This window comes from Myripristis murdjan, chromosome 23, assembly GCF_902150065.1.
Source record: "Myripristis murdjan chromosome 23, fMyrMur1.1, whole genome shotgun sequence".
Classification (NCBI taxonomy): Eukaryota; Metazoa; Chordata; class Actinopteri; order Holocentriformes; family Holocentridae; genus Myripristis; species Myripristis murdjan.
The window spans coordinates 19,433,684-19,455,140 of record NC_044002.1 but is presented as its reverse complement, the minus strand read 5'-3'; the positions used below and the strand labels follow the sequence as shown (position 1 = coordinate 19,455,140).

General features: G+C 44.2%; 3 protein-coding genes across 4 annotated transcripts; all 3 read left to right on the top strand.

Moving 5' to 3' along the window:
* Positions 1 to 3: 3 nt before the first annotated feature.
* LOC115355413 (E3 ubiquitin-protein ligase TRIM21-like) lies at positions 4 to 5,195 on the top strand. Its single transcript, XM_030046200.1, has 3 exons — positions 4 to 62; positions 966 to 2,177; positions 4,692 to 5,195. Exons 2-3 carry the CDS (start codon positions 982 to 984, stop codon positions 5,131 to 5,133), a joined length of 1,638 nt encoding a protein of 545 aa, XP_029902060.1. The 5' UTR covers positions 4 to 62; positions 966 to 981; the 3' UTR covers positions 5,134 to 5,195.
* A 5,266-nt stretch (positions 5,196 to 10,461) lies between these two features.
* On the top strand, positions 10,462 to 12,425 carry LOC115355405 (E3 ubiquitin-protein ligase TRIM21-like). Of its 2 annotated transcripts, none has more exons than XM_030046191.1 (2): positions 10,462 to 10,561; positions 10,780 to 12,425. In XM_030046191.1, exon 2 carries the CDS (start codon positions 10,782 to 10,784, stop codon positions 12,423 to 12,425), a length of 1,644 nt encoding a protein of 547 aa, XP_029902051.1. In that variant the 5' UTR covers positions 10,462 to 10,561; positions 10,780 to 10,781. The 2 variants fall into 2 exon arrangements, with proteins under 2 accessions (XP_029902051.1, XP_029902050.1); XM_030046190.1 differs by having other exon boundaries at positions 10,770 to 12,425.
* Positions 12,426 to 15,886: 3,461 nt separating this feature from the next.
* On the top strand, positions 15,887 to 18,962 carry LOC115355586 (uncharacterized). Its single transcript, XM_030046444.1, has 2 exons — positions 15,887 to 16,823; positions 16,933 to 18,962. The coding sequence occupies exons 1-2, from the start codon at positions 15,887 to 15,889 to the stop codon at positions 18,918 to 18,920; spliced, it is 2,925 nt and encodes a 974-aa protein (XP_029902304.1). The 3' UTR covers positions 18,921 to 18,962.
* Positions 18,963 to 21,457: the final 2,495 nt, after the last annotated feature.

Below are 21,457 nucleotides of genomic sequence, written 5' to 3'. Positions count from 1 at the left end.
GAGCGACAACATTGCTGCCGTCGGGAAAAGTTTATTTCTCTCCATAAGAAATAAAACAAGAGGTGAGTACAGCTGTGAATATCTACTTTGTTGAAATAGGGCGCAATTTCACAAAACTGAGCTGTATGCCTGTCCATTTTACATTCATTTGTCAATGAAATGCAATGTAACTATATCAAAATAAGTTGAGCTGTTTGTGGTGACAGAGAAATCCAAACACAGACTCCACTGGCATTCAAGGTGCTTTTAAAGTGAAGAAGAGGAGGGCTAATGAGTTTGAAGTCATTTAAAATGCATTTATTAGAATGTGATCACAAATGCCAAAGCATGATAAAGAATGGAATATGTGTGGTGGCCAAAGAAATACAGAGAAACATTTGAAATATAAAGAAACAAGCTACAGTATTTTCAATTAATAACACTGTATCAAAATTATTTTTACTAATAGTAAAAAACATGTCCAAAGAGGGACTCCTTGTGTTGTTGCTGCTCTTTAAGAGAAGAGGAAGAAATGTTCAATAATTTAAAAGGTCTTTATTATCATGTGTAACAATAATAGATACCAATATCAGCACCATTTTTATTAATATTTACTAGCATCAAAGACATATTTATTACAACTGTTATTTTTGTTATGAATACCTACAGTCAAGTTGAAAACATGAGTACCACATTGATTATGTCCATGATAAAAGCCTTTAGGTAAAATTTAGACAGTAAACTCACTTGCTCACTCTCCTCATTATTGGACGCTCATCAGCCCTGCTCTTTTTCACTTTATAAGGACCCTGAATGCCACTGGAGTGTCTTCATAGACTGATTTTCTCAACTGTGAGCTCCATGATTATTTCACAAAAAATGCCACTAAAGGACAGAGTTTATTTTTACTATTCAAATATTGAGATTGAATTATGAAGATTGAGTTAATTACTGAGATTGAATTACATTTCACATCTTACCTTTAGGTCTCAGTGTGCAGAAATGTCTGCTGCCAGCTGTCTGCTATCTGAAGATCAGTTCCTGTGCTCCATCTGTCTGGATGTGTTCACTGATCCAGTCACCACACCATGTGGACACAACTTCTGCAAAACCTGCATCACTCAGCACTGGGATGTTAACATCCCGTATCAGTGTCCCATGTGTAATGAGGTTTTCTACAGAAGACCTGAGCTGCGGATCAACACTTTCATATCTGAGATGGCTGCTCAGTTCAGTTTAGCTAAAAAGAAAGCCAGCAGCCGCTCAGATCAACGATGTGCCAAACCAGGAGAAGTTCCCTGTGACGTCTGCACCGGGACCAAACTGAAGGCCCTGAAGTCCTGCCTGGTGTGTCTGGCCTCCTACTGTGAGACTCACCTGGAGCCTCATCAGAGAATCACAGGCCTGAAAACACATCAGCTGATCGATCCTGTGGACAACCTGGAAGGCAGGATGTGTAAGAAGCACGATAAACCACTGGAGCTTTTCTGCAAGACTGACCAGATGTGTGTATGTCTGCTCTGCACTTCAGACCACAAGTCACATGACATTGTTCCTCTGAAAGAAGAATATGAAGGAAAGAAGGCTGAGCTGGGGAAGACAGATGCTGAAATTCAGCAGATGATCCAGAAGAGACGAGTGAAGATTCTGGAGATCAAACGGTCAGTGGAGCTCAGCAGGGAAGATGCAGACAGAGAGATAGCAGACAGTGTGCGGGTCTTCACTGCTCTGATGCAGTCTGTTGAGAGAGGCCAGGCTGAGCTCATTGACATGATTGAAGAGAAGCAGAAAACAACAGAGAAACAGGCTGAAGGCTTCATCAAAGAGCTGCAGCAGGAAATCTCTGAGCTGATGAGGAGAAGCACTGAGGTGGAGCAGCTCTCACACACTGAAGACCACCTCCACCTCCTCCAAAGCTTCCCATCCCTCAGCGCTCCTCAACACACCAAGAACTGGACAGAGGTCAGAGTCCATCGCTCATCATATGTGGGGAGTGTGAGGAGAGCTGTGGCTCAGCTGGGGGAGACGCTCAGTAAAGAGATGAAGAAGCTGTGTGCTGATCTTGAGCTGAAGAGGGTCCAGCAGTTTGAAGTGGATGTGACTCTGGATCCTGATACAGCACATCCTGCTCTCATCCTGTCTGATGATGGGAAACAAGTAAAGCATGGTGATGTAAAGAAGAATCTCCCAGACAACCCAGAGATCCCCCTATGGAATAATACTTTTCCCCTCTTGAATTTGCCCAAACTTGACTTGGATTGGCCCACACCTGACTTGGATTGGAAGTCTGAGACAGAGTCGGATACTGACGAAGACATTTTGCAATTGTTGACGCCTATACAGCTCGATAGAGACGCTGCTGCAACAGGCAAGTCATCTGGTGGGGTGGGGGTGGGGTGTATACATCTCGCGGTATACAGTATAAATCTCATCCCTGCATTCCGCGCTGCACTGAAGCGAGGCAAAGTGCAAAACCTTAAAGTAAATGTCTGGGATGATGATGCCTGCCTCACTCTGCAAGGTTGCCTTGAAACTACAGACTGGGAAATGTTTAAGGAGTCCTCTGCAGACATAGATGAGCTGACCGATGTGGTTAGCAGTTGGGTCTCATCCTGTGAAAACAGTGTTATACACAAAAAAAATTATGAAAGCTTATCCCAATATTAAGCCGTGGGTCTCTAAGACACTTAAAGACCTCCTGCACAGAAAGAAAAAAGCCTTCAAGGAAGAGAATAGACTGTATTTGTTTTACCAGCAGAAGGAAATTAAATGTGAAATTAGGTTCTGCAAAAGAGAATATTGGAGAAGATTGAGTCCCAGTTAAAAACGAACAATCTAGGCTCCGTCTGGGACAGTATGAAAATGATTACTAGGACCAAAGGAAGTGGCAGGAAGAAAATTCAGCTCAATGGATTTAAGTCAGATGCAGAGCTGGCTCAGTACCTTAATGATTTCTATGTCAGATTTGATGCCCATGACTTCAGTAACGAACACTCTGAAATTAAAAATTGTCTTTTGTCAGCTCCTCCTCAGAATCCCTCTTTTAATGAGGGAGATGTAATTAAGTTAAATTGTTAATTATTGAAGTGTTTTAAAAGGTGTAAACCGAGGAAAAGCCCTGGCCCTGATCATATTAGTCATCACCTGTTAAAAACCTGTGCTGTCCAGCTTGGCCCCTTTTTTAATTACATTTTTAATCTGTCCTTCTCCCAGCAGAGGGTGCCATCTCTGTGGAAGCAGTCCGTAGTGGTACCCGTTGCGAAAACAAACAGGACCACTACACTGAATGATTTCCGGCTGGTGGCTTTATCCTCGATGGTTACGAAACAGTTTGAAAAGATGATCAAATAAGAGTTTAAAAGAGGCATTCAAGGTGCTACCGCTACCTTACTTAACCTTATTTGTAAGTATTTAGAGGGTAGTAAGAATCATGTCAGGCTGCTTTTTGTTGACTTCTCATCAGCCTATAACATGATCCAACCTCATGTACTAGCCGACACACTTTTGAATTGTTTTGGTCTGGATGCGTGCCTTGTGGGTTGGCTTCTTGACTTCCTTACAAATAGATCTCAGCAAGTAAGAGTCAACGGCACACTGTCCAGCCTACTAACATCCTCCACCGGCTCACCTCAGGGCTGTGTTCTGTCTGCTCTTTTAAACATTTTATACACAAATGACTGTTTTAGCTGCCACTCCAACAGATTCATCATCAAGTACGCGGACGATTCCATTATCGCCAGCCTGCTGGGTGATGATGATGTCGGCCATGGCCAGGTTCTCGACGATTTTATATCTTGGTGCGAAAAAACCTTCCTTCAAATCAACGTCTCCAAAACTATGTGCATTGATTTCAGACAAACCTCCCCAGTTTCTCAGTGTAGTGTTGTCCATGATCAGCCAGTTGAGTTGGTGACGAACTACAAATATTTAGGCACCATAATCAACAGCAAGCTGAAATTCGATGTGAATTGCAAATCGCTATACAAAAAAGGTCAGCAATGCCTTTTTTGCCTGAGAAAGCTCACCAAATTCCAGATTGACAGGACTGAAAATGTTTTACACTGCCTTTACTGAGTCTGTCATTTCCATCTCCATCATCTGTTGGTATGGAAACCTCTGCAACAAAGACAAGAACTCCCTTGGGAGGACTGTGAGAGTTGCTTCTAAAGTTGCTGAGGTGAAATTTAATAGCCTGGATAACACCTATCCCCTCAGCTCAGAATATAAGCTGCTTCCTTCAGGCCTTCACCTAACTGTCCCCCACGGCCATTAAAAACCGGAAGAAGTTCTCCTTTGTGCCTATCTCCATCCGGGCTTTAAATGCTGCGGAGAGGAGAAGGTAATGCTCTGTGTTGCTGCTGCTATTTGCATTTGCACTGGTCCAACCTGTTGTTTCCTTGTGTTTTTGTTTGATGTTCAACGGGTTGAGGTGTATATTTGACGATGTTATACTGCCGCCTAGTTTATCTGTCGGTATTCATGTTACGCTTTAACTTATTTATTTTACCGGTACTTATTATGCACTTTATCGTGAATGGTGCTTTCATGAAATGTACAACATGGTGGGCCGATGCTTGCTACTTGCTACTTGCTGCAACTTGTGCACTGTGTGTTTTATGTGTTTATGTCCCTTTAAAATATGATTTGTACGATGTCTGCTGCAAACCAAATCGCCCTTGTTGGGACAATCAATAAAGTAAAGTGAAAGTGAAAGAGAGATTTTCTTCTTGTGTGTCTTTCTTAGGAAAGCAGAGCTTCTCTTCAGGAAGATTTTACTACGAGGTTCAGGTTAAAGGGAAGACTGACTGGACTTTAGGAGTGGCCAGAGAGTCGATCAACAGGAAGGGACCAATCACTCTGATCCCCAAGAATGGCTACTGGACCATATGGCTGAGGAATGAAAATGAGTACAAAGCTAATGTTGACCCTGGTGTCCGTCTCTCTCTGAAGTCTCAGCCTCAGAAGGTGGGGTTGTTTGTGGATTATGAGGAGGGTCTGGTCTCCTTTTATGACGTAGATGCTGCAGCTTTTATCTACTCCTATAGCGGCTACAGCTTCACTGAGAAACTCCTCCCATACTTCTGTCCCTGTGATAATGATGGTGGTAAAAACTCGGCCCCTCTGATCATCTGTCCTGTCAATCAAACAGATTAGTCTGCCATAACAATAAGTTTTTTTCAGAAATCATTTCCTGCCATTTAAGCTTAAAATTGTAAATATCCAACAATTAACTTCACTACTTTGTTAATATCCTTTTAACATATTTATGGAGGAGTCAAAATACATACATCATATTCATGTCCAATCAGTCTTTTATCTTGACAAAATTACTGAAGTGGTTTGCAAATAATATGAAACTTTTAATTGTGTTTTTCACATGACAAGAATTTATTCCAGCAAAAAGGTGTGATTTAACCTTTTTTCTGTGTTAACATCATTTTTTTCCACTTTCAGCCTTGATAGAAAAGAAGACTGTAGTCAGCACAGTTTTACTGAGGTACTGTGTAATAACTACAATCCTCACACTACTACCAAGGTTTTGAATTATGGTACTGATTGATGACCAAAATAAAGCCAAAATCAGCTAAAATTGCTTATCTATCTATCATAAGAGTAGCGACACTATAGTAAAGTATTACAATAAAACTCAATATTGCACATGAGAAGTGAGTTTCATGTTACACTTAATTCACATTCACATTAATTTCCCACAGGAATATTATAGCAACATTATAGGCCAGGCAAAGTTTATTGAGATAGCGCATTTCAAACACCCTGGTTATAATTGTAGTAATTTTTTTTTAAAGTGTCATGTAGCAAAAGGCGACCCGCCTGCATGGGCTTACAAGCCTCTACAGAGCATAATCAACAGGAACAACAACAAAATCAAAAGTATAGAGCAGCTTCATTCATATTAAACAGTATCCAAGCAAAAAAAAAAAAATCCTGACCTTGCTGAATCATGTCCTGTGGAAGTGGCAGGGATGCAGTGTCTTGCTCCAGGGCACTTCAGCAGGGTGGATGCTTGCTGCCATGGTCACAAGAGGACCGCTCCTGTGACAATATTGCTGCAGACTGGATGAGTTTGAGTCTCCCTCTGGTGGGACAGCTGGGTGCTGCTGGAGGAACGGGTGCAAAACAGTGTTGAATCGATTCTTCTGAAAGGCTCTTTGGTCTGAACGATGGAAACCAAGTTGCTCCGTCGGAGAGCCGTTCTTTTTTTTTTTTTTTTTTTTTTTTTTTTATCACAGCTACCTGGTGACCTGTTTTAAGAATCCTAACATAGATCTGGGCAAAATATTCTCACATGGTTAATTTTAGGGCCATGGCTGGGTGAAAGAGCTTTTGCTGATGTCATGTTGAGGCTTTTTTAGCCAACAGGCAATAGGCACAACAGTTTTTCTGACCAGTCACAGGAGGATCTGTACTGAAATTCAGAAACACACCAGAGTCGTTTTGAGAGTAATATTAATGTTAATAATGACAATATATATTACACCTTCTCCGCTAACACTTGGTGGTGATTTGGCGTGGCTCCCCAGTGTAGTTACTTCACACTTAAAGAGAATAGAGCATTAAGGACAAAAAAAAAATAATAAAGCAACAGCAGCAGCCTTATAAAACCCATATGGTTTGAAAAATCAGAGAGTGGAACAATATGAAGAAAACCTCAAATCAATAAATTAAAGAATAAAAGTAGCCTAATGACATGATACAAAATTAAATAAATATCTAAAAATGAAAGAAATCAGTGTGTAAAGGCTCATGAATACATTCAGTACCTTCATGTTGCTGCTGAATCTCTGTTGTATTTCACAGATAAGCCAAGTCACCCCCCACAAGCCCTGGCGAAATAAAGACTTAAAATAAAAACTGGGAGAATGTGGTTGGTGTTAAAGGTTTCAACTTAACACTAATTAACCATGTATAGCCTATGCTGATGACTTATGATGTTTGAAATGAAATCAGCTGCTGCTCTCCTCCTTTGTTGCCATGAGCTGAGCTCCTCCAATATGGCCACCAGAGGGAGGACTGCACCCTCTGGTAGACTCTGATGATAATCTGATCCTCACAGGTGTGTCCTCTGTCGACAGGGGTTTGTCTCTGTGATCGAATTCAAAACTGAAGGAGCAAACCAGGGCAGCAGGTAGGAGCTGAACAGGAGAGAGAGCTGCAGTGCTGTACTTTGACTTTTGGAGTTGTTGTTGTTTTTAAGTGAGTCATTTTCCTTTGACTTAAGAATATTTTTGCTTGAGTGTTGTTGGGAGTGGAAGTCACATGACTGCTAGACTGGGGAGCACAAGAGCTCCCTCCTTCAGCATGCACAGGTGTGTCCATTGAAGTTAGGAGCTGACACAGGTGTGTTAAGTCTCCTGAGCCCGTTCAATCTTTGCACTTCAGTTGAAGAGCATCCCTTTGTTCTTTGCTCTTGTGTGCATCTGACAGAGTAGTTTATTACACTTTATAACTTTGTATTTCCTTGGCAGCCTGTGTAGTAATGTAGTATCATCTGTTAATTTTGCTGTTTTGATTATTAAAGTATAGGGCTGTACTAATCGAAGTGATTTATTTATTAATTTCTGTGTTTAAGATGTGTGAAGATTTGAGATGCATGTATGTATGTTTGCTTCTTTGTTGTTGAAAATGACACCAATCAACTTCATCCTCTCTGACTGAATGCAAAAGAAAGAATAAATGCTGTAAAATGGAACCTGCAAAGTGCCTCTCCTTCTGTGCTCATGATAACCGAGTCAAGTCCAGTAAAGTCCTGCAGAACAATTGTAATTGACTACATTTTCAGTCACATCCATGACAAAGAATAAATGCTCAGTGATAGATTGTGGAACCTTTCACAATAAAAGATCAGCCTGCAAAGATGAGCAGAGGAACCAACTGGCAAAAAATTGAGGAATAAGTGTGAAAAAATGGGGAAAAATATCAGTGAGTTGTGAACCATGTAGACTCAACATCACTACGTGCTTATTTCACATTAGTCAGTTGAGTCTACACGGTCCTCGCTTCAATCAACCCTTAAACAATTTTGCGTAATGCACCAATACAGGGACAAAACATCTCCAGGTCTCCCAAAAGCAGAGGATAAGAAGGTGCAGACACTGATCAAATTTAAGGGGTGGCCTCTGTCTGACACTGCTTGATGTTAAAGCTCAGAATCATCTGAGAGGTATTTTTTTCTGCTAGTAGCTCTTCATCTTTCATGTGTGAAATTTCACAATATGATGCCAACCATGTATGTGGGCTGTGTGATCTCGAGCTCTTTGGAGAGTGTGTGTATGCATGTATGTTTTTTCCTTTTCTTTAAACTAGGTTAAGTAGTGCTTGCGACCTTCAGGGTGGTGACCTCAGTATGGACTTAAAGGACCATACCGGTTATTTTGAATGTTTCATCCATTAACAACAGTGTTCCCACATTTTACATTGCAACAAATCATTTTGCAAAATCATGCACAGGTGCTCAAGACTTTACAGCATATCATGAAAAATCCCTTGATTTTCAAATTTGTAATTTTTGTTTAAAACACCTTATAATGTTCTGCTTCTGTGGCCAACCAAGTCATCAATATTCATAAACCATGGAACTGATAACTGGCTGGGTAAAGCAAACGTTTCCCCTTGGGACTATTTTCCCTGGTAGAGAAAGAGTTTTTTTTGTTTTGTTTTGTTTTTTTTTTCCTTTCCCAATTTCAAGTCATCAAAACACAACAGTGCTGCTGATTTTAGGACAAATAATCTGGATGATTTTTATCACAAGGATGGAATACAAATGTGAGGAAGGTTTGAAGTCACTGGAAGTTCATTTTCTTTTTTTATTATTCATATTTTTTGAAGTTTTCATTTTTAACACTGTACAGACACTAAAAGGAAGAACACAAAACAAGCAAAATATATATACACATATATATGCATACACACATATACAAATATATGCATATAAATATACATATATATACATATGCACATACCAACATAATAATAATAATAATAATAATATAACAACAACAACAATAATAATAATGATAATAATAATAATAATGTTTTAAAAAAACGGTGCAATGAGTATGATATTACAGTTTACAGGTGTACTGCAGTTCAAGCCAGTGTTAATCTCTGTTATGCAGGCTTAGATATACAATATATTTCCCCCATTTTTTGGTGTATTTTTCCCATCTATCAATTCTTCTATAAAACATTTGCTCATAGGAGGCTACTTTACCCAGTTCAGTCAGCCAGTCCTGGAAAGAAGGACTTCCTGACATCTTCCACCCTTTCATCAAAACCAGGTCTACCCAGCATGATACAAGTCAAAATCCAGTTGGAAGCATTGCAGTGCAAAACTTGTAAAGGGTCACCCAGAACAACCGTGGTTCAAATTCAAAATTATCCTCAGAAATGTCTCTGATTTGTTGGTGAGCCCGCTTCCAAAAGTCTTGAATCATTGGGCGCTCCCACAGGGCATGAAATAAAGTGCCCTCTGACTCTGGGGCCTGACACCTCCAGCACACCGCTGAGTCTTTAAGTCCTCGTCTATGAAGCCGAGAGGGTGACCAGTAAAAACGGTTGAGAATTTTGAATTGTTTGAGCCTAATTTTAATATCCTGTGACATTTTCTTAGAGTTTCCACGAATCCCCTCCCACTCTGGTATACTTAATGGAAGGCCCAGGTCTCATTGCCAAGCTTTCTTTCAAGCATTAGGAGCTGTATTGGCCTGCTTACAAATCTTTGAATAGTAAAACGAAGCCTCATGACCTGTTCCATTTCATTGTCAGACCAGCGAGAATATCACAGTTATGGGCCATATTTCTGAGTGACCCAATGACCCTTGTTAACAAATGCTTATGTTGTAGATACTGCCAAACCTTGGATGTAGAGAGGTCAAAGTCTAATACCCGCTTACCAAATGTTGTTTGTTCAAAGTTCATTTTCTTATTGTAGTGGAATGAATGGAAACCACTGGCTAGATAAAAGGAAGGAAAAATCATACCTGTCATCCTAAAATAGTCTGAAAATATAAATGCTTGCTTTGGGAAAAGATTAGCAGATTTATTTTATTTTATTTTATCTTATTTTATCGCGTTATCCTATTGTGTATTTTACCCTTTTATTCTGCTTCTATTGTGTTATCTTGTATGTTATCTTGTTGTGCAGCACTTTGGAAAACCTTGTGTTTGTTAAAATTGTGCTATATAAATAAAGTGGATTGGATTGGATTGGAGCAAAAACCTCAAGTATATACATTTTGCAGATAATACACTGAATGTGAAATCATTTGTATGGTCGCTCAGTATTTGTGTCTGCATTTAGGTTCAGCCAAAACTTATTCTTCACAAGTATGAGACTGAAATCGCAGCCAAAACTAAATTAGGCATCAAAACATTCACAATGTACTTGCAGTGAGAGGCGGAGCTACACTGGAAAAACAGGATTCTTTCAACGTCACATTGCAGAAAGGCAAGGGAAAGAAATTCAGCAGCATTAATGCAGTTGAAAAGCCTTCGTTCGTCTCTCCAAAGAAAACAAATTTGTCAAGACTTTAACAACAATATTTCAGAGTAAGATTAACAGGTGAGTACAGTACATAATATTTAATGTGCTTAAAAGTAAAGAAGTAACTGAAGTCACTGTAATTGAGTGTCAGTCACATTCAGTGTTTCTGTGTCGTCACGTTGCACTGACACTTGTCAATACAATTGGCCAGCAATTTAGTGTTGATCTTGTTAAACGCAAATTTAAGAATTAAGAAAAAACATAACATTGTACTCATCATTTTCAGTGTCGTGTAGAAATGTCTGCTGCCAGCTGTCTGCTATCTGAAGATCAGTTCCTGTGCTCCATCTGTCTGGATGTGTTCACTGATCCAGTCAGCACACCATGTGGACACAACTTCTGCAAAACCTGCATCACACAGCACTGGGATGTTAACATCCCGTATCAGTGTCCCATGTGTAAAGAGGTTTTCTACAGAAGACCTGAGCTGCGGGTCAACACTTTCATATCTGAGATGGCTGCTCAGTTCAGGAAGTCGTCTCAAAAGAAAGCCAGCAGCCGCTCAGACCAACCATGTGCCAAACCAGGAGAAGTTCCCTGTGACGTCTGCACCGGGACCAAACTGAAGGCCCTGAAGTCCTGCCTGGTGTGTCTGGCCTCCTACTGTGAGACTCACCTGGAGCCTCATCAGAGGATCACAGGCCTGAAATCACATCAGCTGATCGATCCTGTGGAGAACATGGAAGGCAGGATGTGTAAGAAGCACGATAAACCACTGGAGCTTTTCTGCAAGACTGACCAGATGTGTGTATGTCTGCTCTGCACTGCTTCAGACCACAAGTCACATGACATTGTTCCTCTGAAAGAAGAATATGAAGGAAAGAAGGCTGAGCTGGGGAAGACAGAGGCTGAAATTCAACAAATGATCCAGAAGAGACGAGTGACGATTCAGGAGATCAAGCGGTCAGTGGAGCTCAGCAGGGAAGATGCAGACAGAGAGATAACAGACAGTGTGCGGGTCTTCACTGCTCTGATGCAGTCTGTTGAGAGAGGCCAGGCTGAGCTCATTGGCATGATTGAAGAGAAGCAGAAAACAACAGAGAAACAGGCTGAAGGCTTCATCAAAGAGCTGCAACAGGAAATCTCTGAGCTGATGAGGAGAAGCACTGAGGTGGAGCAGCTCTCACACACTGAAGACCACCTCCACCTCCTCCAAAGCCTCCCATCCCTCAGCGCTCCTCCACACACCAAGAACTGGACAGAGGTCAGAGTCCATCGCTCATCATATGAGGGGAGTGTGAGGAGAGCTGTGGCTCAGCTGGAGGAGACGCTCAGTAAAGAGATGAAGAAGCTGTGTGCTGATCTTGAGCTGAAGAGGGTCCAGCACTTTGAGGTGGATGTGACTCTGGATCCTGATACAGCACAAAGTTATCTCATTCTGTCTGATGATGGGAAACAAGTAAATAATGGTGAGGTAAAGAAGAATCTCCCAGACAACCCAAAGAGATTTTCTCATTGCCCCTGTGTCTTAGGAAAGCAGAGCGTCTCTTCAGGAAGATTTTACTATGAGGTTCAGGTTAAAGGAAAGACTGACTGGGATTTAGGAGTGGCCAGAGAGTCGATCAACAGGAAGGGAAACATCTCTCTGAGCCCCAAGAATGGCTACTGGACCATATGGCTGAGGAATGAAAACGAGTACAAAGCTCTTGCTGACTCTCCTGTCCGTCTCTCTCTGAAGTCTCAGCCTCAGAAGGTGGGGGTGTTTGTGGATTATGAGGAGGGTCTGGTCTCCTTTTATGACGTAGATGCTGCAGCTCTTATCTACTCCTATAGCGGCTGCAGCTTCACTGAGAAACTCCACCCATACTTCAGTCCTGACCTTAATCACGGTGGTAAAAACTCGAACCCTCTGATCATCTGTCCTGTCAATCACACAAATTAGAGACAATTTGTAAGTTGCCAGAAAGGATTCACTGTCATCATAGATCAAAATGTATCATGTTCACTGATATTGTATACACTTTTCTGTCGTTCAGATTCTATTTTCCATGGATTAAATTTCATTCTCATTAATATCCACCATCTGTGGTGTGTTCCTATATTTGAATAATTTTTTTTTTTTCATTAGAATCTAATTACTTTTGCAGTAATGTCAAAACTTTGCCAAATGACCTTAAATTTGCCTGTAGCCTGTAGCTGAAAGATGTCTTGGGGGAAAAATATAAATGTTTTATTAACTTCAGATCATTGTAGATGCACTGAATGTTTTATTTAGTTTGTGAATAATGAAGCGCTGTTTCTCACATTAAAACAAGTTGTCAAAATAAAGACAAATGGGGAAAAAAAAGCTGTGTGGTTACATCAATGCCTCGTTTCTGAACTCTAAAATGGTTTCATTTCTGACTGGTGCTCAATGCTTGAAAATGGTTTGTACTGTAAAAGCACTCAACAGAAAACAGGAAATAACTATTTCTATTCCATACTAAGTGGGTAATACTGTGGGCCTCCAACATGGCCACTAGAGGGCAGGAGACACCACCTGAAACCCTACAATATGATATATAGATAGATATAGTCTTTATTGTCCCACAGGAAATTTGTCTTCACAGCCTGTACATCACTGGAACATACAGGTAACCCCCCTCCAATGTCCAATGGGTCATTTACTATTGTGAGTGCAAAGTGTGTGATGGCTCTGTCAGTCATGTCTGAGATATTTGCTGTGGGGGAGTGGAGGATTTTGGAGGCAGCGTGTGTGATCCTGTTGACTTTGTTCTTGTTGGAGATGGCCAGCATGCTGTAGAAACAGTTGCTGCTGCTGTTCTTCGGTCGTCCCAGTATAGCGGTACGATATGAACTTGATCTTCACAGAAATGGTCTCTGTCAGCAGGGATGCAGTGAACTGCTCAAGGGCACTTCAGCAGGGTGGATGCTGTGATCCCAGCTCCTCTGGTTGAAGAATTCTCTTAGTCACCACTAGACTAGTGAGGTTTTGGCTCAAACTGGGTGGGGGTGAAAATGATTTGTATACTGTAATACAAATAAAAATATCAGACTCATAATCACTTTATTGGCCAAATGTAGTAGTAGCAGGATATCACATCATTTATCATGCAGGGGTACTAAAAACTTCAAACCATATCATTCAAATTTTGAATTGTCATTTGGCAAAGCTGCTTCACTGCTTGCTGGATGCGTTCAAGAGCGCCTGGGAGATTTGGACTGTAACATGAACATTAAGTTTAATGTGCTTTTCCTTTGTAAATGAGTTGCAAAGTTGTTTATTGTTTAAATCAGTTAAGAATTAGAATAGTGATTCATTTATTTTGATGGATGTATTTAATTTAAAGGTTTGCTAAAAATGTTTTTTCAAACACTAAGTTAACTAGTTAAAACGAATTGTTTGATATGAAATATAAATTAGTTAAAATATAAATAAGTAAAGATGAAATGGTTGAATTAATTGAAGTTCTGTATATTGTTTAAAAATACCTTGGTTTAAAATGTACTTACTAGAGAAGTGTGTACTCTTTAAAAACTGATCTGTTAGTTAAAAAACATTTGATTGGTTAAAAAATTAGCAAGATAAATACTTCATCAAAAGTAATTAGTTGTTTAAACTATGATTCATTTCTAAGAAAAGTAATTTGTTACCTTTAAAATGTACATATCTTTTGTAAAAGGTTGAAAAAAAAAGGCTGTTTAGAGAAATGTTTATTTGGTTGACTGATTGTCTTTGTATGTTTTTTCTTTCTTCTGTGAGGTTTTTCACCTAAACAGACTAAAGACTAAAGACAGTAAAGACCAATGGAAATGCTAAAGATGTAAAATCCACCTGCAATTTCAATAAAAAAGCAAAAGGACTATTAATTTGAATGGTTCTTTGAGTGAAGTCCAGGAGAAATATCCAGTAAAGAGCAGTTCTTTTCAAGTTTTAGGACAAATAATCTGGACAATTTTCATTACAGTGATGGAATACTGATGTGAGGAAGGTTTGAAGTCGCTGAAAGTTCATTTTCTTATTGTCATGGAATGAATGGAAACCACTGGCTGGATAAAAGGCAGGAAAAATCATACGTGTCGTCCTAAAATAGTCTGAAAATATAAATGCTTGCTTTTGCAAAAGATTAGCAGAAACCTCAAGTATATACAGTACATTTTATAGATATTTCATTTGATATAAAATCACTTGTATGGTCCTTTTTAAAAAGTTTATTAGTCAGGCAGGAAATCAGTCAGGCAGGACGGGCGAAAATGAGGTTTATACTGTATGTATGTGTGTGTGTGTGTGTCTGTGTGTGGCATGGGCGTGGCTAACTGTCTCCCTAGGCTCCTGCTTCACCACCTCACCTGCCTGCAGTCATCTTATCAACAAAGCTGTATAATAAGCCCTGCTTTCACCACATTGTTCAGCCTGCTACAGTGGCAGATGTTCTCTATCGTGTCAAGACTATCTCTCCACCCTACATATTCCATATGTACGGGGACTGACCCCACTGGGGCAGCTGTTGTGGATTACTCTTTAAGACACATCACCTGTGGTGGCCACACACTGATTGGCAACCTATGGCTATATAAGCCCCACCTCTGTGTGGCCACGCCGATTCCTTGATTTCCACTGCAAGCAGTTGTGTGTGTGTTCTCTAAGGGATAGCGTGTGTGACAGATTGTGTGCAAAATCCACTTACTTTGTGTTGGGAGAGCTGGTCTACGGGCCCCTCTCTGGGTAGCTGCAAACTGTCTTTGCCCAAGCTGGTGAAAGCGTGGCGGCTTGTGACAACGGTTTGACCGTTCCACTGGTTGCCATTGTCTCCCGTGAAATCCGACCTCGTCGGAGGTAACGTGGAGCGTGCTTCCCAGCTGATCACAGCAGCCAGGTGTGGCTTGTGTGCGTCGGCGGCAGCGCTGCTTGACACATACTGCCAATAACTGCTCGTAAATCCGACCAAGTTGGAGGACACGGGCGTATCTGGCTGCGGGTAATTCCGACGAAAAAAAAAACAAAAAAACAGACGGAGCACACACACCTCCGCCGGTTTACTTCCGTGTTGGTGTGTGACGTATGAGGGGCGATTAGTGCCACCGGTGCATAGGATGGATAGTCTATCACATACCTGTTTGGGCTGTGGCATTAAGATGCCTATGGAGGATGGTCATGACCAGTGTGTGCATTGCTTAGGGCTGGACCATGCACGCATGGCCAGTCAAGATCCCGCCTCCTGTATGAATTGTTTCATACTGCCAGCTAGAGTGAGGGAGGCTAGGGCTCGGGTCTTCCCTGATAAACGCCCAGCTGTTATCACTGAGCAGCTGCATAAATCCAAAAAACCAAGAATGGTGGTTTTGGATGACCCAGTGGCACAATCACCTCATCCCTCTGCAATGTCTGTCAGGCTAAGGGCGATGTCCTCTCCAGTAACTGCGGTTGCAACTCCGCCTACTGTCCAGGCCCCTGCCCCCATGTGGGAAGGAAAGGGGGGCATGTCAGATGCATCTGATGATGGGGACGTTGATGTTTTGACCGTAAATGCAGAGGATGGAGACCTCTTCCCGGTTCAAGGGGGTGTAGAGGGTAAGCAGGTAGAAGGGGAGCAGGAGCAGGAAGTGACCTCTCCTCTCTATCACCAGCTTCTTTCTCGGGCGGCTGAAGCATTAGGAATTGACATGCCGGTAGACCAAGGTCAGAGGGCCTCCCGGTTTGATGATGTGGACGCAACTCAGTCACGGCCTTTTTCTGTACCACTGCTTCCTGATGTGGAAGACCTGGTTTTGAAACAGTTTTCAAAGCCAGCGGAAGCCCATCGTTGGTCAGGCCTGTGCAGAAGACTGGCAGGTGTTCATGGTAGAGAGAGGATTGGCTGTGGTCCTCCACCTCCCATGGATCAGGCTCTGGGGGCCTTGATGTCCCCCACTAAGTCAGTCTTGGGGACACCAAGTTGCCCTAGCAGAAATACGAAGATGATGGATGCCATGCTCAATAAGCTGCATGGAGCCATGGCTGTACAGGGCCAGTTGGTTAATACTGGGGCTATTTTAGCCTTATATCAACGCCAGCTGGCCAGTCAGTTGATGGACGACTCTAGCCTAACGGCTGAAGTACAGCAAGTGTCATCACTTCTGGTGAGACTCATAAAGGAGCAGGCTGTGGCGACCGGTAGGGCCTTGGCTTCGCTCTGTATGGTGAGGCGCCACCTCTGGCTGTCTCAGTCACGACTCCAAGGGGAAGACCGGGCCTGTCTACTCCGGCTGCCTGTGGTCCCATCTGCCATGTTTGGACCAGATGCCCAGGCAATGCTTCAGCAGGCTAAAGAAGCTCGCCAATGTGCCAAGGAAATGTCTGGTATGCTTAGGCAGGGCCGTACCCAGCACATTGTGCCAGCCCCGCAGGCAAAACCACCACAGTTGGGTTCTGCAGCTTCCAGTGACCTAAGGGTCCATTTGGAAGCCAGTCGGCGTGGTAGGGCTAGACGCCGTCAGCAAAGTGGCCAGAGCCGTGGCCAAGGGCCCCCCAGGCCATCTACTTCTTCCTGACAATTACCGGGTCCCTGTCCCCCCTCGCCTCCCAGACCAGCACAAACTTCCCTGGGAGACTCTTGGGGCAGACCCCTGGGTGGTATCCACCATGACACAGGGTTATCGATTGCAATTTCTGCACCCACCCCCTCTGACAAAGTCGGCCACCTTCACGCTGGTGGCAGATCCCCAGCGCAGGGAGGTTCTGGCGACAGAGGTCGACACTCTCTTAGTAAAGAGAGCCATCAGGGAGGTGATGCAGGACAATCATCAGGCAGGGTTTTATTCACGGTACTTCCTCATTCCCAAGAAGGACGGGAGGCTGAGGCCGATTTTGGATTTGAGGGGGCTGAACAAGTTTTTGAGGCCCCTACGTTGCAAGATGTTGACGGTGCCGAGGGTTCGTCAAGCTGTCCTCCAAGGCGATTGGTTTGCCAAGATAGACCTGGAGGATGCATATTTTCAGATCCCAATATGGGAAGGGCACAGGCGTTATCTCCGGTTTGCCTTCAATGGCAGAACATTCGAGTTCTGTGTCCTCCCATTCGGCATATCACTTGCCCCACGCACGTTCACAAGGTGCATGGATGCGGTACTGGGACCCTTGCGTCGAGAGGGTATTCGCATCCTCAATTACCTCGACGACTGGTTGGTGTGTGCTTACTCCGAGGAGCAGTGCAGCAGAGCTGTAACTCGACTCCTGCCGCACTTAGAGTACCTAGGCCTGCGTCTCAACAAGAGAAAGAGCAGACTCAATCCCACACAATCCACCGAGTTCCTGGGCTTGTGGTTGGATGCCAGAGCAGGGACTCTTTCCTTGACTCCTGCAAGACGGGACGCCCTCAGGGCTTGCTTATCCCAGTTTCAGCTTGGGGCCACGGTGACCTGGAGACTGTGTCTCCGCCTCTTGGGGTTGATGGCTGCCACAGTGCATGTCATACCTCTGGCTCTTCTGAACATGCGCCCAGTGCAGCGTTGCCTCCTGGGTCTTGGGCTTTGCCCACAGAGGGACCTGCAAGCTCGGGTGTTGGTGACACGCAGACTGCGTGCATCTCTCCGTTGGTGGCAAGAGCCAACCAACTTGGCGCAGGGGACGGCTTTAGGACCCGTGTTGCGTCGCCAGGTAGTGTCATCAGACGCGTCCCTGGTAGGCTGGGGGGCTGTCCGCGAAGGCAAGGGCATCAGCGGCCTTTGGCAGGGACCCTGGTTAGCTCAGCACATAAATGTGTTGGAGCTGAAAGCAGTCCATCTGGGTCTTCTGCACTTCCTGCCAGTGCTGCAGGGGCGCCATGTGCTGGTGAGAACCGACAGTACAGCAGCAGCAGCGTACATCAACAGGCAAGGGGGCCTGGGTTCCCCTCGCCTTTGCAGACTGGCTCGGATAATCTTGGAATGGGCTCATCCTCGGTCCAAGTCCCTGAGGGCTACACATGTGCCGGGTCAGATGAACCTTGCGGCAGATCGGCTCTCAAGGGGAGGACCCCTCCCCGGAGAGTGGCGGCTGCATCCAGAGGTTGTCAGCCAAATATGGGATCGCTTCGGCACAGCCGTGGCCGACCTCTTTGCATCCAGGGAGACCACGCATTGTCCCCTCTTTTTTTCCATGGGGAGGGACAATCCTCCCTTGGGCACAGATGCGATGGCACATCAGTGGCCACAGGGCCTCCTGTATGCCTTCCCTCCTTTTGTCCTCCTGCACCACCTCCTACAGAGAGTCCGGGTGGAGGATGTGAACCTCATCCTGGTTGCCCCCAACTGGCCCCAGATGGTTTGGTTTGCAGAGATTGCACCCCTTCTTCAGGGACAACCATGGGAACTACCCATTCGAGGGGATCTCCTGTCCCAGGCCCAGGGGACTCTGTTTCATCCGTTTCCCCAGGGTCTCAGGCTTTGGGCCTGGCCCCTGAGAGGGCCGAGTTCCTAGCCATGGGGTTTCCCCAGTCGGTGGTTGGCACTTTGCAGGGAGCCCGGGCTCCATCAACCAGGGCTGCTTATTCCTACCGTTGGGGGGTTTTTCGATCATGGTGTTCCACAAGACAGGTGGATCCCCTCTCCTGCATGGCCCCTGATATCCTTCGGTTCCTCCAGGAAATGTTGGATGAGGGGAAGTCTCCTTCAACTTTGAGGGGGATGGTGGCAGCCATAAAGGCTGCCCGTGTTGGGCCTCGTAAACTGACAAGGGACTGCTGTGACCTTGTTACTCAGTTCCTTAGGGGGGCTCGTCGGGTTGCTCCCCCTTCCAGGAGGCCAAGTGTCCCCCCATGGGATTTAGAGTTGGTTCTGTCAGCTTTGCGGCACGGGCCATTCGAGCCACTGGCAACAGTGGAGCTGAAATGGCTTTCCCTCAAGACGGCATTCTTGTTGGCTATTGTGTCGGCAAAAAGGGTGGGTGAGCTCCATGCCTTTTCAGTGCATGAGGAATGCTGCCGGTTTTTGCCTGGGGATACTGGGGTGGTGCTGCGCCCAAATCCTGCATTTCACCCTAAGGTCTGGTCTGCGCCCCATAGCAATCAGCCTCTGGAGCTGCACCCTTTCAGCCCTCCTCAGGATGGTGGTGCTGGGTCTGGGGGGGGGGCACTATTGTGCCCTGTTAGGGCCTTAAAGCTGTACATTCAGCGGACTCATGCCACCAGGACTACAGACCAGCTCTTTGTCTGTTACAAGGCTAACAGTCTAGGGAGACCAGTCTCCAAGTCCAGGCTGTCCCATTGGGTGGTAGAGGCAATCCAACAGGCGTATAAGGCGGCAGGTCAGCCTGCCCCGGCAGGGGTGCGTGCACATTCCACACGGGGCCTGGCTACCTCCTGGGCCTTGTGGAGGGGTGCCACCCTGTCTGAGATTTGTACGGCGGCCTCTTGGTCGACCCCGTCCACCTTTATTAGGTTTTACTGCATGAATGTGGCAGCCAACACCCCGTTCACGGAGCGGGTCTTGGGCGTGGTACAGTAGGACATGACTGAGTATCCGCAGCCAGGGCTCTTAGGAGCACATTGGCCCTGCGTGATCTTTTCTTTTCTTTTTCTGGGCTAGCCTAGCGGGCTAGGTGATGTTCCCCCCTTTGCAGCTGGCTTTTGCGTCTGGCAGGGCTGGCTGGGCCTCGGTAGCGTCTTGCGCCGAGGCCAGGGGGGTGTACATAATGTATATAGTTCCTTGGTTTGAGCACATGGGTGGCTCTGGTGGCGGTGACGTCTCATTCGAATTTGTCTGCTGCTTGTACTCCCGCAGGGGCGGCATGATCTGCTTGGTTTCTTCGCGGTGTGTCTTACAGAGTCCCCGTACATATGGAATATGTAGGGTGGAGAGATAGTCTTGACACGATAGAGAACGGATGGTTACATGGTAACCTAGGTTCTCTGAGTGGAGAGACTATCTCTCCAGCCATGAGCCGCTCTGAAACACGTTCCAATCAAGGTTAACCGGCGTGGCCACACAGAGGTGGGGCTTATATAGCCATAGGTTGCCAATCAGTGTGTGGCCACCACAGGTGATGTGTCTTAAAGAGTAATCCACAACAGCTGCCCCAGTGGGGTCAGTCCCCGTACATATGGAATATGTAGGGTGGAGAGATAGTCTCTCCACTCAGAGAACCTAGGTTACCATGTAACCATCCGCTCTCTTGGCCGTTCCAGTTTTGATACTAGAGTTATTTTCCAAGTTTTATCTCAATGTTGCATTTCTCATCTTTCCAACCCCCTGCCTCTTCAGCCTTGCAGTACCATATTCTTCAATAAATCCTTCATCTTTATCAGCCACTCAGTATTTGTGTCTGCATTTGGGTCCAGCCGAAACTGATTCATAATAAGAATGAAACTGAAATCACTAGGGCCCGACCGATATGGATTTTTTGGGGCCGATGCCGATATTAAGGAATTTAAAAAATCCGATAACCAATATATCGGCCGATTAAATTTTTTCATTTTTCAGTTAAAAAAAAAGACGACATACCTGCTTTGGATGGCTTAAATATAGTTCCAAACACGTGTTACAAAGATAAAAATTGAAGGGAGAACATTTTACTATTTTCAAATACTTTTATTATCAGAAATTGTGTGGAACAAGCAGCATATGAACAATTTGAACAAAAAATCAAAAATATGATGTGCAAAAAGGCATTATCATCATGTCATCATGTTTAGCTTTAAGGTGCTGCCAAAGGTTGGTTGTGTTTTTTGCTTTCTGCTTGCTTGATCCCTGGCTTACAGAAGCTGCACAAATATTACAGACTGCTTCATTAGTGACATCCTTGGTGAAGTAGTTCCACACCATACTGCATCCACCTTCTTTTGCCATCTGTAAAAAAACAGTAAGACATAATGTGCATTAGTTAAAAAAATAACGTTACAAATCTGTCTAGTTACGTGGGCCATTTTGAAACTCAGACATTAAGCATTTGTCTTACTTGTGTTCACATGAATATGGCATGTACACTCCTGGCCACTTCATTAGACTAAACCTATTACT

Excerpts from the sequence above, each read along its gene's own strand:
- LOC115355413 (XM_030046200.1), top strand. The coding sequence starts at position 982 with ATGTCTGCTGCCAGCTGTCTGCTATCTGAAGATCAGTTCCTGTGCTCC. Across the intron at positions 2,178-4,691 it reads AAGAATCTCCCAGACAACCC|AGAGAGATTTTCTTCTTGTG; the intron begins AGAGATCCCCCT and ends AGTGAAAGTGAA.
- LOC115355405 (XM_030046191.1), top strand. The coding sequence starts at position 10,782 with ATGTCTGCTGCCAGCTGTCTGCTATCTGAAGATCAGTTCCTGTGCTCC.
- LOC115355586 (XM_030046444.1), top strand. The coding sequence starts at position 15,887 with ATGTCCTCTCCAGTAACTGCGGTTGCAACTCCGCCTACTGTCCAGGCC. Across the intron at positions 16,824-16,932 it reads ATGTGCCAAGGAAATGTCTG|TCGGCGTGGTAGGGCTAGAC; the intron begins GTATGCTTAGGC and ends TTTGGAAGCCAG.